At 40.5% G+C, this 17,562-nt stretch overlaps 1 protein-coding gene across 1 annotated transcript; it reads right to left on the reverse strand.

The window, feature by feature from the left end:
• Positions 1–438: 438 nt before the first annotated feature.
• HAPSTR1 (HUWE1 associated protein modifying stress responses) lies at positions 439–17,327 on the reverse strand. The gene is made up of 4 exons (XM_064520410.1): positions 16,843–17,327; positions 16,045–16,125; positions 11,576–11,851; positions 439–3,425 (listed from the first exon to the last, which is right to left on the reverse strand). Exons 1-4 carry the CDS (start codon positions 17,060–17,062, stop codon positions 3,181–3,183), a joined length of 822 nt encoding a protein of 273 aa, XP_064376480.1. The 5' UTR covers positions 17,063–17,327; the 3' UTR covers positions 439–3,180.
• Positions 17,328–17,562: the final 235 nt, after the last annotated feature.

Raw genomic sequence — 17,562 nt, forward strand, 5'->3', positions numbered from 1 at the left:
TTTCTATTACTCCAGTTGGGTAAACCACATTTGAGAGTAAGTTTAACTGCAGGACTTCAGTTTCAGCCAAAATCATCTTTGCATTACTTTATTGTAATATAGCCTTAAATTTAACATTTTAAATTTACTTCATTAATAAGCAAGCCAAGCTCAGTAGCTTCAGTGCAGGATGTACTTTATGTAACTTGCCGCACATTCATGTTAAATTTGATGTACATGGAGAAGAGACAGGTCAACTATATGATTCATAGGAAAAAGCAAAAATAAGCACCATTTTAACCAAACTAAACAGTTCTTAATTCAGTGTTTCTTGTATGAGATCAGCTTGCTTCTGGCTTCAAGAGCTAGAGTTTGGATAATAGCAGAATGCTATTTCCCCACACACACACAGCATGGATTTTCTATACTGGCACAAGAAATAGTCTTCAAAGCAACAGGTACTGGACTTGAATGTTTATTTTTTTAAAGAGACAATCTGTTCTCCTTCTGTTTACCAGGTGAATACATGCATTTTAGATCATTCTGGCAGGGGTTAACATTTAAAGAGCAAGTAACAACTGGGGCTAAATGAAAAACAATGGTAAAAAGTTGCCAAATATTTAAGGTACAAGCAAAAACATTAATGCAACCAGTTTGATATCTAAGCCTGCTTTCTCAAAGAAAAATGGCACAAATTAAAGCTAAACAAATTTAGTTTTAGGTGGTACTAGACTGAATGTAATGCTTCGAAGCATTGACAGTACTTTACTGCAAGGAAGGGGAGAAATAATTTGAATAGGCTCTGTATATTTAGGCTAGACCAGAAGCACTGTTACAACTGTCATGTATGCAGAACTCTCATACCAATATGATGTTACCTTTACTATATGTAACAGTAAAGTCTATATTAGAAGTTGCAGAGCATAAATATCTTCTAGTTGTACAAGCCAGTTAATGAATAAACAGAAGAGCTGAAGAATGGTTTTCAGATATGTGTCCTTTCAAGTCTGTTCAGGACTCCAACCTGTGATTTTATTTTGGGGTAAAAAACCCTCTGCCTAATAAATACTAATTCTAACCAATACATTTAGATACCATCTTACACTGAAATCCTGGTTGAAAATGCAGTCTCTGAAAACTAGCTTTATGTAGCATTAATATTTTACATTAAATAAGTATTATTAATTGTAGTTAACAGCAGTAACTTAACTGGATGTACACTGAATCTTCAGGTAATGTGCAAGTTAAGCTATGTAACACAGGTGGGTTTTTTTTGAACAGTTCTTACAGTCTCTCTAGACAGCTTTCACACTTGTCCCATAAATTACAGAACTTAGCTACAGTACTGTGCAACTGTTGAGCTCTTCAATTTAAAGAAATTAGATGGAAGCACTATAACGCAAGGAAATCGTGCTCTGCAAGCCTTGAATTCTGAGATTTTTAAATACAACATATCATTGTTGTCTTGCCTTGACTAGAGAACACCAATAAAGGACAACAGGGTTATAAGGAGTAAAACTATAGTTAAATCTGCCTTAAACATCAGGAAAGTCATACAAAAGTCTGACTCTGCAAGCATAAGCAAAAGTCTTGAAGAGCTGTATATTAAAAAGGAATTAAAGGTGCCTTAACTTAGAACACTTTTTTCCTAAGAGCTGTGGATTTAGCACAGCTGAATTTCACCCAAAATCAGCTTATGTTTTCTGTTACAGCACACACACTGCCTCAATAAATACCTTTTCCTCGCTTCCATGTTTGGAGCTCTTCATTCTCTCATTCCTCCTGTATTACTCCTTGTCTAGGCAGAGATTTAGAGGACCTAAGCCAGAGCTCTCCAAAGAAGAAAGATTTGTTGCACGTAAGTGTAAAAAAGTTCCAAGTAGGACAATGTTCTTTAAGACTGACACATATCCTTCCCCATTCCAGAACTGATTTGCAGCAGATCAATCTTGATCTATAGTTCACTTTTAGATTATGCTTAGGTTTATGGCAGCCAGAGTTTGATCCTATGAATGTAAGCTCAACACACAAAAGAAAGCCATTTATCCTTTAAAACTCATCCTTACGGCATGTTTATCCAGAGCTTTATAATCAACTTCCAGTTTTAAATTATTTTCTTAGCACTTGAGAGAACCTGCATGTCACTCCCTCCCGCAGGAGATGGCATCACACAATCTTGTTTAAGTTAGTCCAAGTTTCCGTATGTGACCAGAAGTCTTACTTGTTAGAACACACTCTTTTTCCAACTATTCCCCCTCATTCCCTCTCTTCCCACCCCTTCCCAGTAACGGGCAATTACTTCACAAGAAATGTAAAATGGGATATGGGTGTACACAAAACCTACCCTTCACTAATACTGAACAGAAAAGCCTATTTTCCAATTACAGGACATCTTTCTCTAAATTTAGGTCAGCACTGGTGCAGTCTGCACTGTGTATGATTACCACAAGGATAATACCAATAAGTACATATATTTTCTCAAACTGAAGATTTAAAAGCCTATGAAGTTAATTGGGGAAAGTTTAATATTGCTACTTCAGAGCACTAAAACACACAAAGTGAATCCAATAAAGATCCTTGTATTGATTCAATATTAAGTATTAATTGCATGACCATCATAGCACCTCTTTACATTATCACACAATCACCAGAATTATCAACTGCTTTTAAAACTAAAAAGGGTACAGTCCAATATTTATAACTTGCACACTGTTACTATATAGAAACTAGGTGCATGGTACAGTGCTGCAAAAAATGGAAGCCTGCAGTTTTGACAAAGATGCCAAGTCATGTTGTAGACAATTTCAGTCAAACTGGCAATACTGTTTAAGCAAATACTCAACACAGCAGGAAATAAAGGACAAAAAAAGCATTCTATAACCAAATAAACATCTGAAATTTCCTTTCCCTTTAAGAATACAAGTAAGGTCACTTTTAGCCTTGGAACGGATACATGTTTGCCTATGATGATCTTGCTAACTACTACACAATATCTGATGTCCTCTGCTAAGAATATAGTTTAAGAAAGCCGCAGTTACAAGAGGCATCTAATGTAATATCTAAAATTTCCTTTATGGCAATTATTGAATTCATTTGTCTTAAACAGTGAATATGGGAAGATGGCCTCATGTTTCCTTTTCAATAGTACTCTGAGGATCAAGTGGCTTTCAAGCAGCATGGTGGGTTTGAAATTTTTGCAGTTTAGATCATTCTGTTGCGTTTATGAGTTGGTGAGTCTGTAATGACATCGCCACACTGGGCTGAGGTACGCTTTCTAGTTCCACCATTGTCCAAGTGGAGTGCCATTTCTTCTGATATGAAAGTGTTCAAATCAACATCATGGAGTCCATTTCTCCTTCGACTAGCATTGGAGCCACTGCTCACGTGAGTAGGAGAGCCTGGGGTACTCGAGCGAACACTTATACTAGCCATTGCACCACTAAGACCTAGGGAAGAAAAGAAAGAGCATTTAGATCAAACAGTAAAGAGCTTTTCCCCTGCATGCAACAAAAAGGATGGCACTTACCCAGCAGAGGTTTTAGGGGGATATTGTAAGCACTACATTCTAATATTTGTACACACACCTACTTACTTGAAGGCCAGAAAGCCACACCTTCTTAGCTTTTACTACATGAGCACCTAGAGTGGCTACGACTGCTTTTTATATGATAGTTGAAGTGAGCTAATATACTGGACTGTAACATCACACTAAGCCAACAGCTAGCAAGCTATTGGAAGTGTGTGTACATACTCAATTGAAAGAGTAACCTATTTCAGTATGAACTCTTCAAGGGATCAATACTTCTACAGAAGTAAACATCCCCTACCAAGGACTTTCCAGACTGATCTAATTTGGTCTTGTTCCAAATACCACCACCCTACTCCCTTCATTCCCTCCAAACAGCCTTAGTTCTAAAGAAGGTTGCTGTATGACAGCAGATCTTTAACAGATTTATACTGCAACTAGCATTTAAATAATTTAAGCAAAAGCTTCATTTCAAGGCTGCCACTCTCAGCCAACACATCAGTATTATCACAATTCAGAAGAGCATTTAAAATCATGAAGAAACCAAGTAAGACCACACAATCCCTCAAAATTTGCAAGTGGCAGATCTGATCAAAACACTGTAACAGGTACCCTGCTACCACTTTGATTTGTGTACAGTTTAACACCACCTTTGATTGTAAAAAAATACTTACACCATTAAACAAGACTACAAGCTTTGTACTAATTTAAACTGTCTTTGGTAACGTTAATGTTAGTTTAGCAAAAGCAGAACTTTCCAAATTAAGGTTTAATAGGGGTAACATAACATGCAAGCCTAATAATTCTTCTCAATTAGAGGTTCAGACTACATTTATAAATAAGCAAGAACTCACAAGCTCAAGTATCTTCATTATCCCAACTGCTTCAAATCTGAGCATTAGAAAATTTCAAAACAGCCAGCCCAAGAAACACTACCCAAAGCAAGAGTCATGCAGGGCAGGGGAAGAACACAGTAGAACAAGATCTACATCAGTAGATTTTTGATGAGCTCTCGAGGTCCCTTCCAACCCCAACTATTTTGCAATCTTTCTAGCAGTAAGAAAAGTAATTGTCTGAACTATCCAGGAGGACTGTTGTCTCAAGTAACTTCCAAAATCTTGAGCTGTCTCAGCTTTTGATATTCTCACCAACCACTGCTCTCAGGTACTCTTTTCCTTTGTCCAGCCAGTAAATGTCAATCTTGCATGTGCAAGACCACATATGAAGATATCCATTAAGTTGCTAACTAGGCAGCCAAAAGTCATGAGCTGACAAGTAAAGACCAACAAAATCCTACCTATTAGCTCCTGACAGGCCACACAAGTGGCCTCAGAGGCTCCATGTGAAGCCCAGTTGTAGGAACTATATCTCTTTCAGATGCAAGTTCTATTTTGGAGAGAGTTGAGAAATCCAGTTATCTGGAAGACCAATTGACAGAACAGCTACATATATCATGTTTCTTAAAGAAATAAGGCTAACAGATGTACAACATTCTAAGTATTGAATGGTTAAGTGCCTCAGAATAGATATTCTGTAAGGCAAGAGAATCAGCACACACTATATACATTCCTGCAGAGTCAGCATGCACTTAAGCTCAGGAAGTCTACTATTTTAAACTTACTCCTTGAATATCCCTGTTACCAAACAAAGGTCAAAAAGCTACAAACTTTAAAGTGATAAAGGAGCACAACCTCAGACTGCCTTCTACCTACAACACAAGGTCAGAATATCTTCTGAGTATGATATATGTATTAGAGTAAGAATGCAGAAAAAACTTATGAGGTACTAGATCAGTTGCCAGAAGCCTCAAGTAGGAGATAAGTGGATTCAAAAGCCATCTGCAGCGATGGCAAGTTGATGTACATCATGATAGCATACAGGGCAACCAACTTCACTCTGCTGCAAATTAATGTTGAATGAACATTCAAAGCTTAGATCTTGTAGAAGCACAGGATACACTTTTACACAGGTGAGGCATTGTACAATAAGGAGTAGAAACATGAGCAGTGCTTGATGCATTCCTAGAGCTTCTGCTTAGAGCACTACTAAGTGTTCCTACACAGCTCTAAACAACAGTTAAGAGACAGAGCAGAAACCCTGCACATTCTATTACTAATATTAACATCTTTCATTCACAATGGCAGTAAGAATTTAAATAGCAAAAGCTGTTTTAACGAAAAAAATCAGAAACAAGGTTTCTTCTAATATTCCCAGGATTCATATTAAGCTTAAATTCAAAACCATGAAAGTGTTTCCTACAAATCTTCCAAATAAAACAAAGCAATTAATTAGATGATATAAATGTATAAGCAGAAAATGTCAATTCAGATGCTGTGACTTGGATAACAACCAGTGTCCAAAGTTCGGACAGGAAACAAATCTCTGCACAATCCACAGACAGCAGCAAGTTAACTGTTAACTGGCATGACACATGTTAGAAAATTTTCCAATGTACAGGATGAACCAAAAACAAATCTGATTGTACACAAAAGCTAAAGATTCCTGACAGTGTTTCAAACCCAAATTGATATTCTGCAGATATTTCCCCTCCTCCTCCGCCAGCACAACCACCAGTTGATTCAAATCAAAACTGCTCTGAACATACAGGTTCACTCTTGCTACTTCCAGTTAGAATCAATTCACACCAGTTCTGTCAGTTACTGTTCTATTATATACAACCCATAGTAGCCAGACTAATGTACTAATTTTTATCATTACATTTTTTAATTATGTATACAGAGCAAACTTAAATGAAAAATTTAAATGAGGACAAAAAACTGAGCATCCCTAGTTGGTTATTACTGTAAAGGCAAGCACATTTTCAGGCAACTTTCAAGAACTATGTTTAAGGAGAGCTGTTCCAAGTGACAAGCATTTGTAAGAGTACCAGATACAAAAGTCAGAATTTAAAAGATGCATTTGTAATATGCTGCAGCATATTCCAGAACACTGCCAGGGTTTGTAAGCAGTGCCTCAAACAGGCATTTACTTAATATTCAGTGATACTGAATCACTATTTAAATATACATACAACATTCAGGAGATAGTTTTGAGACATTAAAGATTTCAAAGGCAGAAGAAAGTTTAATTCCTACAGAGACAGGAGCACAAGGATATTGGAACCCAAGAAATATTTCCAGTTTTAGTTTCATCTTGCATTTCATACCCACTAGTCCAATGGGACAGTCATTACTGAGTAAGCCACAGACTAAAGTGACAATTTTCAGTTACTGGCAGTTAACCAACCATATTACACAGCAGTAGAGACTAACCCAGGAGAGCAGAACTGTTAACTCAGACATTTACACCACAGTCTAGAATTAAGTAATCAAGCATGGAAGAGTCAGAAACAAAGTTCAAGGCATGTATTGAAATGTCAAGCTGCTGTTTCGTGGAAGCAAGGTCTTTGGAGAGTATTAGTAATACCATTAAAAGCGATCTACTTTTTGTTAACAGAACATGTTTCAAGAGCAATGATTCATAGTTCTTTTCTTCTTGAAGTGCTGCTGTTGTACAAAGGAAATCTCAGAAAATCCATTTATTGTGAAATATTCTGAGTTAAGCTTTCTATGTATCCTGAGTGTGCCTCTCCCCAAACCATTTAACATGTTAAAGCAGTAAAGTGACTAGAACAAGTAATACTGTCAGATGAGAATTAATAACACCATTCAACCACTACAAATTTCTGTATTGTGATTAACACAACTTAATCACATGCACATTAGTTTTGTCTATACAACATGATAGAGATTCTGATTAAAGTACTTCTTCTAACATGTCAAGACCTCCTCTAAAGTCTTCCACTGCTTTATAAAGGGGAAGGCCTTTAGGAAAGAACATATCTTTCCCTTTCAAACTTAAAAGGATTAAAATGGATGGAATAGTTGGAATATCTTGTAGCTATATTCCCATTCCTGCCATATCATTTAGTTAAACCAGCAACATGCAATATATTTTGTAAGCAGTAATTTCACAAAAACCTCTGCTTATATCCAAGACTACATTTTAAAGCATCTATTGCAGTACTATTGGCAAAAGCTACAGTATGAGAAATTCTGATCAATACTAGCTAATTTATAATTAAGGACACTCCCAAAGCTATCCAGTTATTAGAATGCTTAGATAAAAGTGAATGTTTTATGAGGAGTATGAAGTGCTTAAGGTAAATAAACACCAGCTCAAAATTAGCAAGTTTATCAACACTGGTCTAAACAAGCTGTTTTATCTGCATTATAGCCATGTCTACAGTGACTATGAATTATTCATGTTACTACCAAAGATTATGTATGGAATAGCTACTGTTCAAAATTATTTTCCAGAGTTTTGTTCCAAAAGTACCAAAATTAACATTTAAGCTTACCTAAGTGTGACCAGATAAATAAGTGGCATGCAGCTCCCTCTATGCTACACTCCCTATTTCAATTTTTGCTCAGCAAGTTTTAGCAGCAGCTATTAATATAGAACTCCATGTTAGTTACGTACACATCCTTTATACCACATTACACCCTTTCACACTATATCTGAACTCTGCTCTCCCATTCCTTATATCGGCTTGCTCCTCTCCACTTTGCTAACAGCTGTTTGTTTTACATTGCCAATTAGTATTTCAAGACAACAGGACAGAAGGACTAACGGAAATTTAGCATCTTTAAAGGGGCTAAGCTGCACACTTCTATATGCTAGAGCAAAGGCTTCCCCCAAAGGGCCCAAATCACATTAGTGAAATACCTCATTAAGGAGTCAAAAGCATTGATCTTCCACAGCTATCATATCTTAAAACAGTCCCAGCAGATGCAGAAAACTTGAGATAATGCACAATTCTTGAAGGTTCAAAAACAGTTCACTTGAACTGCAGAATGCAATAAGCACTTAAAGTGTTACCTTGAGCTACTCAAGATACCTAAAAACTAAAACTTAAAGCCTTTAAACAAAGTTTAGTTTGAGTTTCTAGCCAGATTCAGCTTCAATGGTTATCCTTCAGCACATTTATAATGGCAAGCTGATACAGTAATGACAAATTTGACAGTTTACTCAAGAGATTAGTTCCAAAACTCGTTCTCCAGTACCTGTAAATTACACTGAAGGATTTTTCACAACACATGCACAGCATAAGTGCCATAACAGAGTTGAGAACATAGATCACATACATTTTAAAAAATCCATGAGTCAGCTTAATTTTACCTTTGTCATTTTGCTTTTAGCTGCTGCAACAAGTATTGAAAGCAGACTAAAACCAGATTTTCATGTAATGTGAAAACTACTGATAACCAATAGCAGAAAATTACATTTAAAATGTCTAGCTTTTATCAGAAACTGCCAGCTACCTCACTGAGTCAGATATAGGCCAGATGTGACAAAGCTTGAGCTTAGAAAAGCTATGGTTAAAAAAATGCTATTTTTTTCTTTCTGGATGCAGAGTACAATTTTAAGACCATCCTTATACCTGAAAATATTCTTCTGTAGGCTGGGACATAAATCCAGACTGATGCACCATGTTCCTGAAAAGTATTTTGTTCTTAGCTAATTTTTGTTGTTTTTTGTTAATTGTCATGAATTTCTCAGATTTAATTATGAAGCATTTAGAGGTTACATGATTAAAATGCAGAGATTCTTCCCCCTCAAACAGCAAGATCAGTTATAGGACTGAGGCACTTACGTGTCTGAAGACCTATTTCTGAAAAGCAGTCAGTTAGCCAGGTAAAGCAACTCTGAAGAGATGTATTTTGTGTCTTAAACATTTCTGTTTCTACTTTACTAAAAAGACCTTGCTTAGAGCAGCAAAAGTTTTGGCATTCTCTCTCCAACTCCAATTCAGCCCATCCATAAATATGTTAGAGAACTACTCCACTTCTACAGGAAACCTACTGGCATAAAACAGTGCCTCCCTTCTCCACACATCAGTCAACCCCCCCCCTGCTTAAAGTCTTAGCCCAGAATGTTTGCCAAGACTGGTACTCACTACCATCCTGAGTTCTCATAATTCCTCACAATGCCTAGAAGCAGCAACTCACTTTTAAACAGCCTGCCAAAAATGCAGATACATAGTCCTACAGAAGACAAATTTACACACACGAAGAGTCCATGCAGGTTCCAAAACAGAAGACACTTCTGAGAAGACTGATATAAAGGAGAATAGTTTGGGAGACAGTTTAATTACAACTTCTCCTGATGTTAAAGGAAAAAAGGGGCAAGGGAAGCTGGAGGAACACAGACATTCTAGGCAATAAACTAAAAACAGGTACAAGTCTAAACACAAGCCTAGTCACTAAAGGATTAGCACAAAAGCATCTGTGTCAAAGAACAGATTGAAACTGATATCAGGAGAAACTAATCCAGAAGGTGACTGACATGTAATCTTGTCTGCCAGCTGATGAAGTGAAACAGCACATTTCTAGTCTCTGCAGTGCCGCTACAGCACAGAGAACTGCACGTGGTCCTCGTGAACCTGTACTAGTTTGAAATACAAAATCAACTTTTTACCTAACAGTTCATGCACACTAAAGTGAAATGACTGCCATAAGCCACCTCAATGTGAAACATGTTAAGAAAGAATACAAGGACATTAAGAGTTCTACATCATCAACCAAGACACCTACAAATTTGCTCTGCTTGAGAAGTCTCCACACTGAAGTGAAATCTACCTAACTTACCCTCATTTGATAAACTTTTAGCTGAAGTGGACTGCATACAGGATTCAACTACAGCTTCAGAAAGCAAGCTTTTAAAAGGCTGTTTATCACTACATGCAAGAGTCACCTTCTGCCGTGGTTCCTTATGAAATAAGCTTGACCTACTGGATAAGTACCACTGGTGCAGAATTCTGTAACCAGCTTCCAAAACACAGAAAACTGCCAAAAACTACATGACTGGGTGGGAGCATACTTGTTTTAAATGTCAGAGCCACAAACAATACCAGAATCAAGCTGCCACCTAAATAGCAAGTGTCTGGCTTATGTATCTTGAAAAATTGCCACAACAGAGCAGAAGGGATGACTGCATTTCTAAGTATCCTTTTCATGGATCCACTCATCCAATTATTAACCCACTAATTCCCTGCTCACACTGAGGATACTCAAATAGTGGAATTTTCTTGTTAAGTTTCACAGATTGCATTTCTAAGTAACTTAATTTTTAACACACTTTTAGAATGTCTACTATTTATACCCTAAGATGTGCTTATTTGTGCTCCCCCTTTGATTTTTAGAAGCCATAAAAACCAATGCTTAACTACTTCATTTCACCTTAGGAGCAATTTAAAACACGTTTTTGTTTGCCAGGTAACAGTACAGTTCAGAATTGGCTAGTGAATACTCATCTCAGAAACAGAGGAACAGATATGCAGCAAACATTGTCAGTGACAGCAAGGAAGAAAGTTCTGTCTCACAAGACTTCAAGACACATTTAAGACTAATTGGAAATTAGAAATGAGTTCTGAACTTGATTCTTGTCATGACAAACATACAACACTCCATTGAAGAGTGCTACTTATGAGGTAGAATGAATGCTCAACCATACTAACTAGCACCTAATAACAAGGGTATTAGAGTGACATCTGGCTCCCCAGATCCAGAGACAGAAGAGATATTTTAGACGTTAAATTCTGCCCCCCACCCCGACCCCCAGCCAAATTTGCTAGTTACTGGCTACTCACTGAATCTTAATAGTTAACTAGTTCCCAGCAGATCATCACTTCCCCAAAATTTGGATCATTTTTGCATTGATACAAAATCTTTGTGCTTCAAGAAGTTACCAAAGCTTGATGTTCTATATGTTGAATTAAAGATGTAGATTTACAGATCCAAAACTCATTTCACTAACTGTTCATGCAGTATCTTTTCCTCATATTCAAGATATTTGACTAATGCAGCATTTTAGTAGCAAACAAGCCTAACAATACATGCAAAAACACATCGATTCCTTTAGAGAAGCAAGTAGTGCTTCAGCTGAAGCATCAGGTACATGACATTAGGACATAAACAACTGCCAAGAGCCAAAGCTCAAGAGGAAGACATGCTTTAAGAACCTCCACCCAATTTTAACCAAGTAGTACTGGGAAAAAAAAACTGTTACCATGCAGAGCTATGGCTTCACGGAAAGGCTGCAAATCAGTCTCTACAGATGAGCTAGTTTCTGTTGAAGTAGCTCGGTTAGGGGATACTACAGTCAGTCTTGGGGGAGCTCTAGAATTTCTTGGAGGAGGAACTTTTCCACATAGGAAGCTGATCAAGTCTTCTCTACGAATAGTTCTTCTGCGTTTCTTAACCCAAGCTAACACATCCTTATTCCGACGCTGATAGCCAATTTGAATTCCTACATCAAAACTTCGTTGATGGGCATCCACACTTTCTGCAAGAAGACAAAAAAGGTATTCTTAGCAAATGTCACAGATGGAGCAATTTACAGTATGATTTATCACTGACATGGCTTCCTGTCAACCATGATAAACAAGGAAAGTGTTCTACAGGTTACTGTAACAGTAGCAATTTAGCTGTAACAAATTTGATAGCACTGAAGAGTTGTTAAACCTAAAGAGAAGGGTAACTTAAAAGCTTCCTCCTTCTTCACAAATCAGAGTTAACAACTCAAACCACTTAAATAGCATTCATTTACTGTACTTCAAGTTAACACTACAGCACTGTTTTTGAAACTACACTTGATTAACATTTAAAACAGATACTTTGAGCTTGTCAGTCTGAAGAATGAACTTAAGAAATTAACAGAAAATACACTTGAAAGAATGTATCAGTTCAGCCAGAATACCACATAAAACCAAAAGGAATATAACTGGTTTTCTTAATTCCTGTAAGAAGTTTTCAGAAAATCTAATTTCTTCAGTGTCCCTCTATTCAATTCAACTTCAACTGCACATGCAATTTACAGGAGGGCATAGCTTTGAACCTAGTTAGAACAGAAGTGTCCCCAATGTCTTTCAATTAAGCAACAGATCAATTACAAAATGAAGTCTAAGAAAATTCCTTCCCCATTTAAGACCCCATTGCAAAGCTGATACACAAAAGCTTTAAACACGTATTACTTCCAGTTAATCCTACTACAAAATGCAATTTCATTCCCTATTGATGCAATTGGTCACCTGTGCACATCAGTTATAACTTTGCCTCCAACAGATACTCTTACATGATTAAATTAGTTTCCAGACTTCAGTAAGTTAACATTTCCATCTACTTGTTTAAGAATTATGTGAATAAATTTCACAAAGAACAATAACATGTAGGACAAACTATACTCTGTACTCAATTACACTCACCTTGTTTGTCAGATATTTGTTAGAGCTTTGCCAACAGCTATTTGTTTTATGAAAATGACTGCCACATTAGCTCTTTCTCCATTAAAAGATATCAAAATAACATCCACTCCAATTTAATTTACCTTAAATCAAGAGGGTTTTTTTAATGTCAAAACTAATTGAAATAGCATTTCGTGTTGTTATTTTACTAATAAAGTTCAACATAACCGCCATTTGCGCAGGACAACTTTAGGAGATTTGTTTAAAGAACAGCTGTCAAAGACACCAGTTTTTAGGTAAACAATGATATACTCCTCTAAGCTAGTTTTCACACAAAAAAACTAAGCAAACTACATCAGTATTTAATTCTATTCTTAAATATTATTCTAAAAGTTAGTTTCAAAGGTACCACTGCTTGGTCCAGAAAACACAACACTAGAATTAAAACCTACACTATCAGATAGCACTGCTTCAGACATAACCTACCAAAAAACACCTCCATTTCATTATAGTTTAACTTTGGAGCTTCTGAAGTATAGACCACATAGGTATACACAGAATATACTAACACATTACTTCCTTTTATGCACTGTAAGACTGAAAGCATTTTGCCTATGCGACTTTGTAATCAAAAGACTTCAAGATTTATGACTGCTAATTTCTATCAAAGCAGTGCCAACACAACATATTATTCCTTCAGCCATTTTATGTTTCACAACAGCTACAATCCTGATGCACTCACACTAATAAAAGCTACTAAAACTCTGCAACTAGTTTGGAAATTGACAACATTCCTTCAATCACTTCCCGAAACCCCTGAACAAGTCCCCCACAAGAAGTGAGGAGCCCAGTTTTAAGCATGTCAGCAATGTGCTTTCCTTGTATACAAGAATGCTTTACAAAGGGCTAACTATGAACTAGTTAGGAGGTCAAACACTGAATGCTGATGTAGACTGGAAAAACTTCAAGTCTTCATTACCCTGGGAAAGATTAATTTTTATGTTAAAGCTACAACTGCTTTGGTCTATAAAGTTAAGCTAGCGAGAGACAAGCAGTCGAGTCTCCTTCATTATGAAGCTAGTAAGTACAAACCAACATCACAAAACATGCCAAGTATTTTTTAATGAAAAAATAAGGTTAAATGTAGCCTCAAAAACCATATTCCAATGTATACCTAGGACCTTCTGTAGCAGTCCTAAGTTCTAAAGCCTACAATTAGGATCCACTGTAGTACAATCTGGAAGATAATCAGACAAATACTGTCTTTGAACAAGCTGTCAATCAACAGAACTAAAAAAATTCATGATCCAAAACCTGCACAGATTTCAGAAAGTATGACATGATATTAAGTTAAATTTAAGTCTTTTAATCTATTTTTCTTCACGTAAAACACTTGACACTCAAGAAATCATGGCATTTTCCTTATGCAGCTCTTGCTAAAAATTTTTTAGCACATCACAAATTCAAAGTTACAGATCAGAAACCAGCTGCAGGGGCAAGAGGCAGTTGGTAATGTTCATCACCCCAAGTACTCCTTCAATGTTTTAACAAATTCCTCCAAAACATAAATACTACTGAGACAACGGATGACTTTAAGACCAGTGTTCATCACTAGGAAGGCAAGGTAACATTAAGAGACTCACACAATCCTAGTATGCAGATGCATAGCTGGTTCTACCTGTGTTCTCTACAAGTTCCTACTAAAGGGATCTATCCACTTGGGAGTCAATTAAAAAAAGGTGGTAGTTCTGAGTAGCTGAGGCACTTTAGCACCAAAATAAGCTTTCTTAAAGGAGAATTTTTAAGTGTTGCTTTTTAAGGTATTAAGTTATAGCTAACTGAACAGCTTCCTACTTAAGTTCTAGTTTCCTCTAATCACTGACAAACCATATACATTTTTTGTTAATCATATTACATGAATATGGCTCATTTTGCCTATAAAGAAGTAATCAAGTGATTTAACCAAAGATAAACAGCTAGAGCCCTTTGTAAGTAAGGATGCTCTAAAGGACAGCCATTGCCATCAGTAAAAACAAACTGTAATTACTCCAGACAACTTGTTAACATTACCTCCGGCTATTCTAGCACCATCCTCAAGTGATGGGTGTCCATGTTCTAGTGACCCACTCCCTCAGGCCAGCACCTACCCTGTGATGTAACTTGCTGCCCCTTTACAGTGACCTATGATACATACACAACATTTGCATGCACTCTTCTGCAAGACACACAAGTCTCTAGCAGAGAGGGTTACACATCCATGTTTCCTCCTTGGTCTCCTCACATTTGTCAGAAGCCTAATCAGCCCTCAAACACATTACAAAATTCAATTGTTTAAAGCAAACCCACATATTGAGAAACTAGAGACAAACGAGAAAAAATATGCAGGCCAAGCTACATATAGTGCTATACAGACAAGAATATAGCTTTTAATGATTTTTGAGTTGGGGGGTAAGTCAGAAAAACAATTTGTAACTTCTTAAAAAAACTGTTTTCCTTTCTGGTGATGAAAGACAGAAATAATTGTAATCATGCTGCACCAATTCAAACTTTTACTTGTGTATTTATCAGTTTTGTATGATTTTTTTTAAAGAAACTAGAAAACAATGGTTGATTCTTCTAGAGAAGAAATCTTGCATTAACCCTAACAGCAGCAGAATTCAGAAACAAATCTCAGCAGACAGAAATGTACAGTCAAAATGCCCAAAAGCATATCCATGAATAACATTGGCCAACATTACTTTCTTATAGTCACCCTGGACATAGTCATAATGGCAGTCTGGTGCTTAAAATAAACTGGGAGGCTTATTTAAGAAGCCTCACTGTCACAAGTACATAAAAATTTTTTTTGTCACAAACATCTACACAAGATCTTAAACACTAAACCCAACTTATGCTTCACTTCAAATGTGAATGCATCATACCACTATCCCCACATTTAGTAGGCCTTGTAACAGACAAAATGCATGAAATTTAAGTGCTGTTCAATAACCTACTCCACTCTTCCCCTGAATTCATCAGGGATAGCCACACAGTAGAAGCGTCCTTTTTGCAAGGGTCTAGAAGTAAAATAGCTTTTAAGTTCTTAGTCACCAACGTGAAGCAACAGAAAAGATTCAACTATCGTCAGCTAAAGTGGCCCAGGGAAAAACTCGCAAGATCCAGGAAGCAGTCTCGGGTTAGATTTTATCAGGGTGAATAAGAGACATTAACAGGCCCTGCTTATGAGTAAGCCGGGGCAGGAGGCCGAGCGGGGCTCAGCTCCGCTCGGCGGGCGGGCAGCCGGGGCAGCCCTTACCTTTGTAGAGGTTGGTGACTGCGGTGGCGGCGTTCTGGAAGGGGACCCAGAGGGAGAGCCCTGGCTGCTGGCACACCCGGTCTGCAGGGAGGGAAGGACACACGCTGTTTATTTTGGAGTCACCAACTCCGAACGGCCATGTTAGGTTTCGCCATTTTGTTCCACCTTCCGGCGGCAGCCCGGGATCCGGGCCGAGAAGGGCGGCCCGGCGGCACCCCGGGCCCCGGCCCCGGCGTGGCGGCGCCCCCGGCCCGCAGGGAAGCGCCGGGCGCTGCCCCCGCCCGCCGCCCCGCCGCACAATGGGGCCGGCCCCGCGCTTCGCCATTTTGTCGGAGCCGCTCGCTGGGCTGGGCCGCCGGCAAGGCAGGGCCGGGCCGGGCCCCGGGGCGGCCCCCGCCCCGGGCCCACCGCTCCGCGGCACTCCGGCCTCGCCCCGCGGCCTCCAGGCGGCCCGGGCCGGCGAGGCCCCGGCCGCCCCTTCCCCGCGGAGGCCGGGCCGGCGCCGGCAGCGGCCGCCGGGCCGGGCCGCCCCGTGGGGGCCGCGAAGGGCGATGCCCCGGGCGGCGGCGGCTCCCCTCACGCCATTTTGTTTTCCCGTCTGCCTCTATGGAGGGCCGCGGAGCCCCCGGCCGGAAGCCCCGCTCCTCCCCTGCCCGGCGCCGCCGCATCCCCTTTGTGGCGCCCCGCCGCCGCCGCCGGCCGCCCCGCGCCGGGCCTCGCCGCCCCCGGCCCCTCCGCCGCGGCCTCGACCCCCCCGCGGCGCTCCCCCCCCCCACCGGCGCGGCCCCGCTCGCTCACCCTTGTAGAGCTGCGCCACGGCGGTGGCCGAGTTCTGGAAGAGGTGCCAGAGCTTCTGCTGCTTGTGCTCGGGCTGCGCGGCCGCCTCGTCCTGCAGCTCCGGCGCCAGCGCCTCCTCCTGCTCGGCCTCGGCCAGGCACTGCCGCTCCCACTTGCTGAACCAGTGCTCGGGCCCGTGCTCCTGGATCTCGGCCTCGCCTTCCTCTTTCTTGTCCTCCATCCTCCGGCCGCCGCCGCCCCGCGCAGGCCCAGCCCGGGCGGCCCCGCTCGCCCGCCCGCCCGCCGCGGCCGCGCTGCTCGGGAGCCGGGCCGCTCCTACCTCACCCCCATACTCCCGCCGCGCCCAGCCCGTCTGCTCGCCGGCTCCAAACACACTGAGCGCCGGCGCCGCCCCGAGCGCAGCAAAACCCGGCGGGCCGCCTTGGAGCGTGCTGCCGCGCCGGCCCGCCCCCCGCCGCCTCACTGGCCGGCGCCGCCTCGACGCCGCCGGTTTGAACGGTCCCTGCGAGCCGCACTGGGCGATCGGCACGTCCGTCACGCGCGACGTCACAAGGGGCGGCCCGACACGCAAGATCGGTTACGCTGTCACGGGCTGGTGCGCAGGCGCGAACGGCCGCACCGCGCAGGCGCCCTGCGCCGCCCCCGCCGCGGCCTTGCCCCTCCCCCTGGCGCGATGCGCCGCGCCCGGGAGGCGGCCCCGCCCGCGGGCCGCGCAGCCTG

The sequence above is a fragment of the Dromaius novaehollandiae genome, chromosome 14, assembly GCF_036370855.1.
Source record: "Dromaius novaehollandiae isolate bDroNov1 chromosome 14, bDroNov1.hap1, whole genome shotgun sequence".
Lineage (NCBI taxonomy): Eukaryota > Metazoa > Chordata > Aves > Casuariiformes > Dromaiidae > Dromaius > Dromaius novaehollandiae.

Coding starts and splice junctions, on each gene's coding strand:
- HAPSTR1 (XM_064520410.1), bottom strand. CDS start 17,062: ATGGAGGACAAGAAAGAGGAAGGCGAGGCCGAGATCCAGGAGCACGGG. Junction 11,852..16,044: donor AGTCACCAACCTCTACAAAG/GTAAGGGCTGCC, acceptor GTCTTCTTGCAG/AAAGTGTGGATGCCCATCAA. Junction 3,426..11,575: donor TGAAGCCATAGCTCTGCATG/GTAACAGTTTTT, acceptor TTTCTTCCCTAG/GTCTTAGTGGTGCAATGGCT.